The 9414-nt window shown below is 58.9% G+C and overlaps 2 protein-coding genes across 3 annotated transcripts; one reads left to right on the top strand and one right to left on the bottom strand.

Moving 5' to 3' along the window:
• Positions 1 to 294: 294 nt before the first annotated feature.
• Positions 295 to 3239, bottom strand: IER2 (immediate early response 2). The gene has a single exon (XM_045990251.1). The coding sequence runs from the start codon at positions 1958 to 1960 to the stop codon at positions 1295 to 1297; it is 666 nt and encodes a 221-aa protein (XP_045846207.1). The 5' UTR covers positions 1961 to 3239; the 3' UTR covers positions 295 to 1294.
• Positions 3240 to 4912: 1673 nt separating this feature from the next.
• On the top strand, positions 4913 to 7954 carry STX10 (syntaxin 10). 2 transcript variants are annotated; one of them, XM_045990250.1, is made up of 8 exons: positions 4913 to 5041; positions 5300 to 5469; positions 5617 to 5711; positions 5788 to 5850; positions 6753 to 6860; positions 6956 to 7058; positions 7168 to 7262; positions 7350 to 7954. In XM_045990250.1, the coding sequence occupies exons 1-7, from the start codon at positions 5007 to 5009 to the stop codon at positions 7254 to 7256; spliced, it is 663 nt and encodes a 220-aa protein (XP_045846206.1). In that variant the 5' UTR covers positions 4913 to 5006; the 3' UTR covers positions 7257 to 7262; positions 7350 to 7954. The 2 variants fall into 2 exon arrangements, with proteins under 2 accessions (XP_045846206.1, XP_045846205.1); XM_045990249.1 differs by having other exon boundaries at positions 6956 to 7062.
• The last annotated feature ends 1460 nt before the right edge of the window (positions 7955 to 9414 follow it).

Here is a 9414-nt window from a genome sequence, read left to right as displayed (position 1 = left end):
GCAATATCCCCCCCACCGTCTCAAATTCGGCAAGCCCCCCCCCCCCCCCCAGTTGTAGAATGTCGAAGAAACTCCCAAATATGGGGGAGCTTAGGCAGTCGGAACACCAGGGCACCCGGCACGGAAACGCTCTGGCAAAGAAAAGGGGGCCCAGCCCCATCCCGCCCACTCTGCCCACGTGATAGCCGGTCAGACCGGTTTCTGGGGCCCCAGCAAGCCGCCGCCAGCTCCTGACCCCTTAACCCTGCCCCTCCCCCACCAGGGAAGAAAACCAGACAGGCCGCACAGACTTTATTCAAATGGTCTTTATTTTATCTGGCGTTTCTAGCAGAAGGCCAGATAGATGAAATTAAACAGAATCCACCACAGTAAAGGTAAACAGGCCTCAGGACGCCCTGGCAACCATCTTCCCCTCCCCAAACTGGCCCAGTCCCACCAGCAACTGGTCCCAGCTCAGCGTTACAGCTCTCTGAACACCCGCACCGATTTTTGTGATTCAGACCAGGGCCGTCTGGGTTGTGTCTGTGTGTCTGAGGGATGGTCACGCTTGAGACAGTGAACATATTCCCACCTCTAACGCACCAGATGAGAAAACTGTAACCTGAAATTAGATCAGCTCCCCCGCCCCCCGCCGCTATTCACCCGAAGGCTCAGGGGCGCGGGGCACAAACCCGCTTCAAGCGGGGCGAGGTGACTCAGGAGGCCCTCCTCCCATTCCCCAGGGCGGTCCACACCTCAGACCCTCCTCCCAGGCCCCACACCCACGCAAGGCAACAGGAAGCTCCCCACGTCTGCCCCATGACGCAACGATGACCGCTTGCACAAGTATGTCACTCGGTGGGGGAAGGGGAGCGCCTGCCTGGAATTATTTTCTGAGGTTGGAAATGCAAACACCAACTATTGAAAAACCTTGAAAGGGCAGCACAGCTCCCACTGAAAAATAAAGTCCGACCCTGAGGAGTTTAAAGAACTAAGCCTCCCTGCTCCCAGTCCCAGAAGGAGAGGGAAAGGTCCACGTCCCAGTCCGTTAAGACAGCACCTGTGGGCGCAGCAGGTCTCGGCGGAAGGCGCTCGCGCTCCCGGCTCGGGCTCCTCGGCGCCGCCGCTGCACACAGGCGGCGACGGCTCCCCGGGGGCAGAGTCCCTCTTCAGGCCTCTCCGCAGCCTGGGGGAGCAGCTCCTCTCCACGGTTTCGGCGAGCACTCCCCCGGGGATGGACCTCGCCTCGGGTCTGCGCTCTCCGGCCGACGGTTCGGCCCGCGCTCTGGGCTCCGGTGGCGCCGCTCAGGGACCCTCAGAAGGCCACCACGGCCCGCACGAGCACGTTCAGCATGCTGTCCGCGGGGCGGCAGGCCGGCTTCGCCTCGCACGCCGGCGGCGCCGTCGGGGGGGCGGCGGGGCTGCAGTTCAGGAGGCCGGAGAAGCGCCTCTGGAGGACGCGCGCCAGGTTCGGGAAGGCGCCCTCGGCTTGCGCGGGAGGTGGCTGCAGGCGATCAGGGACCTCCGCAGAGGCTCCTTCCCCCTCTTCTTCTAGACGGGCTTTCTTGCTTGGGACCAGTCCGACGTCCCCGCCGTCACTCAGACTGCTGTTTCGCCGCTTTCGGCTGACTTTGGCGGGGCGTGGGGCACAGCGGGCCGGGGTCTCCTCGGCTGGCGGCGCTTCCCGCGTGTCCATGGGCTCCGGGGAGGGCTGCTCACCGTCGGGGGGCGCTGCCTCGGCTACAGCTTCCGCTTCCCGCGACTGGTGCAGGCGAGGATCAGGGGAGCGGACGGGCGGCAAGGGCACCTCGGGCTCGTGGGCTTCCACCTTGGCTGAGAGGTAGAGCTCTCGGGCGCTGCGCATGACCAGCGATAACTGCAGACTCCGGTGCAGCCGCAGGCCACCGCGCTGCATGCGCGAATGGTACATCTTCCACACCGACAGAGTCATGATGCGCTGCGCCTCCTTCTGCACTTCCATGGCGGCTCGACGGCGGGGGCGACGGCTGCGGGGACTCCCTGGCTGGGCAGGACAGGTAGCAGGTGCACTCCGGGCAACGCGCTCGCTCACGCTTATCCGCTCACGCCAACCCACGCTGTGACACTGCTAGGACGCTCTGCCCCGGCGCCCGCCACCCGGACCCTTTTGTACCCGGAGTGAAGTCACCAAGACGCCCCGCCCAATCAGAGAGCCGCATCCGGGCTTCCTAACGCACCGCGGCGAGAGGCTCCTTAAAGCGACAGGGTGGGATTTACCGAATGGGGGAAAAGGGACGGGAGTCTGGGCGAGGAGGAGCGTCCCCCAGTCCAGGCGAAGCTCTCGGGGTGGTCTCCTTTTTCAGGGCCCTAATGCTCTAGCGCGCAGACCCCGAAGACGGAGGCCGCGGATACCCGGCAGAGTCCACCCACGTGCTTGCGTCTGAAACCCCAGCTGGTTGTAGGCGGCAAGTTTCCCTTCGCGCCGGGGAAGACCGGGGTTCGAACCAGTACATCCCCCGTGGGCACAGTTCCTAGCATCTACCAGGTGTCTAATGTTTTTTTTTTTGAATCAGTAACCGATTAATGTTTTTTTTAAAAAAATAACCGTGCTAACACTAGTAAGTCCTACCCGCCAGGCGCTGTTAAGGTTTTCCTTTACAAAATACCTCACCTCCACTCCGCAGAGGGTACTGTTATACCTGATTTCTTCAGGCGGGGCAATCGAGACACAATGACTCGTTCAGTATTTGCTAAACGAACAAACAAGCCACTGGGGCCTCCAGCTCCTGCGTCTCTCTAGCGTAAGCCAGCCCTCCTCACCCCCGCGTGTAGGCAGTGAGGCGGCGGGCAGCGCTACTGGCCCCAGGGCATAGCTGCCCACTCCACGGGCAGCGGATGTCTGCAGACGCCAGCGCAGCCCGCGCTGCCATTCCCGCGCTCCACACCGAACATCCCCCCCAGTTTCCCTCTACACGAGCTCCACGGCTAGGCTGGGTATTCGCACGACGGAGGACCCGGCAACAGGACGGGCCGGGAGAACACGTGGCCCCTTGACTATACGGCCCTGCTCCGCCTTTGCCCCCCGGAAGGAGAGGTTGGGGTAGGAGCTGTAAACTGAGCAACGCAGAGAGCAGACAGATGGAAAACATCGGCCCCACTCTCCGCTACGTCCTACCGCTCCAAGAAAACCTATTTCCAGTTTCTCCAAAATAAGATGCAAAATTGTTCCTACAGCACCATTCATTCGTGGCAAGGGCCCTTTAAGGGAAGGCTCCTCTCTTTCCCCTTCTCCCCCTCCCCCAGCCGCCGACGGGAGGGCAGAATCTTCCGGCCACTGGAAGCGCCAGACTTCCACGACTAAATTTGGATATAATGACGTAGGGCAGGCGCGCGAGCCGCTTCCGGCTGCCCATATAAGGACAGGGGCCGGGATCTCCACTCTGAGCTGCAGCGGCCTCCTTCCGGGCGGGTGGGGGGGGGGTACCTTGGCCTCCGGACACGCCCCTTCCCTCCTCCTCCCCCTCTCCCGGCAGCTAGGACTGGCTGTAGTCTCCGGCTTCCGGACCAGAGTCCAGCCTGGCGGACTCCTGAGGCCAAGAAGGCGTGGCCGCCTCCGGGAAAACCCCCGCCGGCACCTAGGGGCGACCTCAGGGCTTCCACTGACACCAACTCCCTGAGACTCTCCACAAAGACCTTGCCACCACAACGGGCGGTTCGCTGAGGATCCCTTCATCCTTGTTCCGCCATAGAGACCCCACAAAAATTTCTCCCTACAAGGTTCTTTCCCAGGTATTCCTGCTTCCCCGCCCCACCCCCGCAAACCATGCAGCCTTGGAGAACCCTCACGCGCGCCCTCTCCCTCGTTTCCCCCACCCCCGCACATGGGGACTCAGCAATTATTTGCTCCTACAACTGTGCCTATTCTAAAAAAAAAAAAAAAAAAAAAAAATTTTCTGTGCCTATTCAACGATCCTGCTACACTGGGGCAACCTGCTGAGGACGCCCCCATCTCCCCCTGCACCACCTCGGCGACATCCCCAGCCCAGGCGCTATCTCAGACTCTGTGCAGCGACTCTGAAGCACAGGGGCACATAGACTCTCCAAGAACTTAAGACATCCCGCCCCGATCTCTCCAGAAACAGACCACGACCACACTCAGGTGATGGCTCACCTCTGAAAAAATGCATTTCCGGAGACCCCACACAGAGCGCCTTCGTCAAACACACAGGGGTCAACTCTAAGTCTGTCTCCAGGCATTCCTGGCCCCTCCCCAGATGGAGAACCCACACGCAGAGGACTTCTAGTACATAAAACCCTCAGAGCCACCACCACACCCTCTCCCGCGACTGCCATCTTCGCACCCAGAGAGACGCCACACCCCAGGAGCATCTCTGGGGCCCCCACTCAGCCACCCCGCCCCAGGTCGATCTCGAGGCGCCCTTCCTCCGTAGGAAAAAAAAAAAAAAAGAGGGAGAGCCCAGTAGAGGCGTCCAAAAAGACTTCGCACCTCCATCCCCGCGGGAGAGTGGGGAGGACCATCATTTCCCTTCCCAATCCTAGGCTGGGGCGATCTCCCAGGTCAGAATCAAGGTGCAGGCTCAGCAAGTCTCTGAAGAGGATCTCTGAATCGAATGATCCCTTTCCCCAGCCATAATCTCTGATTTGAAGGAGGTTATTATTATTCACATTGCCCCAAAGGGAAACAGGTTGCGCAGTAACAATCCGAAGCGCTGGGTCTCGAACTGAGAGATCAGGGGCTCCGATCTCCCAACCCAGCCAAAAGTAACTGGGACATTGCCGGTGGCGGCGCGGTACGCGAACGCGAAGCCTTCTGTGCCCACAATAAAGATGGCCGAAAGAAGGGCGGAAGTTTCCGGACGTCGGGCCTCCGAAGCCTCTCTTTCTACTCTGGCGTACCCGCTCTCGATGGTGGTACGAATCACGTGACGGGGGCGGGGGTGGTGGCACGTTCCCCTCTACTGGGAGGGAACCCGCTACCAAAGCCGAGGGGGGGGGGCTCGGCCTCGGGCGGGGGGAGGGGGTGTGACATGTCTCTCGAAGACCCATTTTTTGTTGTCCGAGGGTGAGTGACAGCAATGAAGGAGGGAGGAGGGTGCTCGGTCCCCGTGCCAGCTAGTGCCCGCGTGCCCGCGTGCCCGCCAGAGCGTGCTAGGCGGTCTGGGCACGGCCGTCAGGGTGCGCCGGCCAGAGGGTCTAGTGGGAGGGGTTCGCAGGGGGGTATCAGGGTATCCTGAGCCGCCCCACTCGTTTGGGGGCGCAGTGGCGGGCGGAAGGATCGCCGGCCCCCAGCCATGACCGCTGTGTGTGCCCCGGCCCGCAGCGAGGTGCAGAAGGCGGTGAACACGGCCCGCGGGCTATACCAGCGCTGGTGCGAGCTCCTGCAAGAGGACGCGGCCGTCGGCCGCGAAGAGCTGGACTGGACGACCAATGAGCTGCGGAATGGTCTTCGGAGCATCGAGTGGGACCTCGAGGACCTCGAGGAGACCATCGATATCCTGGGGGGCGTTGCAAGGCGTCCTGGGAGAGCCCATTGCTGTGGCAGGGGGCGGCTGGACTCCTGGGAGGAGGAGTTAAGGGCTTGAGGCAGAGGACAGGGTTGTGTCTGGCTTTGGCCTTGACTCCTAACTCGGGGTTTACGCATAGTGGAAGCCAACCCAGGAAAGTTCAAGCTCCCAGCCGGAGACCTGCAGGAGAGAAAGGTGTTCGTGGAGCGGATGCGGGAGGCAGTCCAGGTGAGGAGAGTTTCCTGTGACCTGAGTGTGGGGAGGTTGGGGTGTCTTTACTCATTCATGGCGTCCTCTCCCCCAGGATATGAAGGACCATATGGTCAGCCCTGCAGCCATAGCCTTCATGGAGAGGAATAATAGAGAGGTAAGCCATTCAGACCCAATATCCTCACCAGAGCCTCTCAGAGAGACCCTCCCCTTTGTCCGTGATCCTGACCCTTCTGTGTTAGTTCAGCTGTCTCCCTTGCGTTGTCTGTCTCTTCTGTGTGCGTGTCTATCCTTTCTGCATGCGTTTGTCTCCTGGCTGTCCACCTGCTTGCTCTTTCTGGTTGTCTACAACTGAGCCCTTTTTGTGTATATAGTCCTTCCTGCCTCCTGGTGTGGGTCTGGATGTCTATTTCCTTTCTCTTTTTTTTGCTTGGTGTGTTACTGTTTCTAGGATGTATGCCTACTTTTCTGTGTATGTACCCAGGCATCTGAGCGGGAAAACTTGGCCTCTGAATCCCCCTCTGTGGTTGGCTTGCATACCATTTCCCCCCATGAGTGTGCCTGCTCATGCCTTTTGTGGGCACTCTCCCAGCCGCCTCTGTTGGCACACTTTTCCCTTCTGTGTCATGCGTCCATTCTTTGCATGTTATGAAACCCACCTGTCTCCATCCCATTGTGGGATCTGGGAGGGTGGGGGGCTGAGTTTGGAGCCCCGTATCAGAGCCCACATGCTTTCCAGGTGTGCTGCCTGGAGGATTAAGGTCCAAATTCTTAAATACATCTGTTTATATGATAAATATTCTCCATGGATTAATTTGGTCAATCCTCATTCCAGCCCCAGGAATTTCCCCATTTTACAGATGAGGAAACTGAGGCACAGGGAGGTCAAGTGATATGGCCTTGGGGTCACCTTGCTAGTAAGTGGTGGGTGAGGGGAATCCAGGCTATCCCATTCCCAAGACTACCTTCCCAACAACCATCTAGATTCGCCACAGACCTGTGTCTGGCTCTGTTCTGAGTGGCCGCCTCTCCCTGAATCTGTGCCCTGTGCCCCCATAGATGCTGACGGGCAAGCCAGCTGCCCAGAAGCCATCCAGCGATCTGCTGGACGCCAGCATGGCCTCAGCCGCCTCCCGTTACATTGAGGAGCAGCAGGCCACACAGCAGGTTTGTGTGGGTGGTTGGGGAGCCCGGGCCGGGAGGAGACTGGACACGACTCAGGACCCCTTGCTGATAGCAGTTCCCACTCCTTTGATCTGCAGCTGATCTTGGACCAACAGGATCAACAGCTGGAAATGGTGTCTGGGAGCATCCGAGTTCTGAAACACATGTCCGGCCGTGTTGGGGAGGAGCTGGATGAGCAGGGCATGTGAGGCCAGGATCCTGGGGGGGGGGGGGGGGGTTGGGAACCCTCAGTTGGCTGCACCAGTGTGCCCAGCACTTTTGGGGGTTTACACCATCTTGGTCTCGACAGCATGCTGGATGCCTTCGCTCATGAGATGGACCACACCCAGTCCCGGATGGATGGGGTCCTCAGGAAGATGGCCAAAGTATCCCACATGACGAGTGGTAAGATCCCTTGGGGAGGCAGCTGGGGTGGGGGGCTGCAGGGGTGGTACCCCGTCCCCCTGTAACCTCTGACCCTTTTGCCCCCAGACCGCCGACAGTGGTGTGCCATTGTGGTGCTGCTCGGGGTGCTTCTTCTGGTTCTCATCCTGCTCTTCTCTCTCTGACCCTGGCCCTCCCGAGGGCGCTGGTCCCTCTAGGTGGGAGAGCTGGCAAGGTCCTGCCCCCACCCTGGGAGAAGGGATTCCTTCCTGGGAAGCTGTCCCAGGGTTCTCATCCAGAGCCAGTGGGACCCTCAGGGCCACAGCCCCCGCCACTGGTCCTGTCTTAAGTGCTCTTAGGAGGTGGTACAGATGGGGAACCCCCGATACACACCTCCCCCTTTCTACTCTGGTGCCCCAAAGCCATTTGCTCCTGTGCCTTCTTCATGTACAATTTGGAAATCAAAGCCCAGCCTTTTTTATACACGTTTGAATCCTCCCGTGTGATCATTTGTGGCTCACGAAGTGGGGCTCCTGTTTTAAGCGCCCCACTCACACACACTGAGGGGCCCAGGCATGTGCATGTGCACGCGCGCACACATGCCCATGAGGGGTTTCAGTCGTCAGCATTTGTGCGGAAAAGACCATTCCCGTTTATTTCTGGGTTTCACCACTGATAGCGTTGAGTAAATGCCAACCCTGATTCTTCCTTGACTCAGCGAATCTTCTGCTTGTTCTGGGCCTACCGCAGGCCAGCCCCTTCAACACGGAGCTGAGCGGTCGGTTCTGAGGGGCCCCAGTATCGCCGGGCTCCATGGCTCACCTGGTCACCGAGGCAGCGTTTGTCAGCTCTGGGGTTTCTGAGCTTGTCTGGGTGTAAAAGGTTTCCTGTGAGCTGGGAAAACTTGTGTCGTGAACCTTAGCCAGCGTCTCAGAAGTTCAAATCCCATGCAGTATGCGGCCAGACATCAGAACCACAGCTCTCGGTCACTCATTTACACACCGGGAAGTACTGCCTGTTACAAGAATGTCCTTACATCAGGTTCATCTGTCGGATCTTAAAAAGAACCAAATAGGTACAGATTCCCTTTCTGATGCAAACCCACTGATACTATGGCTTGGGTTTGCTTGATCTTTCTATAGTTAATTCCAAGTCTTCCTGGGGTTCAAAGACGGGACTTCTGGAGTCAGATGGTGTTTTCACTTACCTGGGGCAGCCTTCCTGTTCAGAGACTTCCTGTTACCTGAAGTGACTGGTTTTTCTGTTGATGCCACTGGCTCTCAAAACCCTACTTTCTGGCAGCTGGTTGGGGTGGGGGGCTGGTCTTCTTGACACATCCAGGCCTCCCTGGGAACCAAAATTCCCTTTGATCATCTCCCCATGATGTCTGGGTGCTCCCCTAATCAGGGAGTAGACAGGTCTGGCCTGGGCAGGGGATGAAGCCTCCTTTCCCATCTCAAGACAAATTATCTTCTGACTTGACGGGACCCCTAACATTGATGAATAACCTTCCCACACTACTAGAAATATTTCTGAATCGGGGTACCTTACAGCCCATCTGTGTCTTTTCCATCAGACTTGAGAGGACATTTTGTCCTTCCCTATCCTCAGGACCCATAGCTGTCCAAGGTATTTTAAAGGACACTGGCCGAATTTGACTCGCCATCCCCACCCATGTTCCTTCCGATGCAGCTCCTCATGGGTGCCCCGGCTCAGCTGCGGTGAAGGGTGTGGGTGTGTTCAGGATGCAGATCTGGGACTAGGGGTGTCAAACGGCCACAGAAGGGGAGTGAGCCAGTCTGTCTGTCCTGCAGTCAATTCAACAGAGGCCGCCTTGGGGGTGATCCCATGGGACCCTGGCACAGGACCTCGGGCCCATGCATGTGCAGAAGAGCTCCAGGGCACCGTGTCTGTACACACTAGGGAGCCGCTATTAAGTGGAAGCTACTTAACAAGCCCCAGCGTGGGGCTTGAACTCACAATCCTGCAATCAAAAGTCCACACTCTTGTGAGTGAACCAGCGAGGCGCCCCATTCCAAGGGGCAGCTAGGGTTTGAGCCTGTTTCCCCATCTGAATGGGGGGACACTGCCCCTCCCCCGGCACACAGAGGTTCTGAGATGCGATGCCTGCAAGGGCAGTTCCCCAGCGCACACTGAGCCCGCAGGGAGCCCT

This window comes from Meles meles, chromosome 20 (genome assembly GCF_922984935.1).
Source record: "Meles meles chromosome 20, mMelMel3.1 paternal haplotype, whole genome shotgun sequence".
In the NCBI taxonomy this organism is placed as follows: domain Eukaryota; kingdom Metazoa; phylum Chordata; class Mammalia; order Carnivora; family Mustelidae; genus Meles; species Meles meles.
This window is presented reverse-complemented; position numbering and strand designations above follow the sequence as displayed.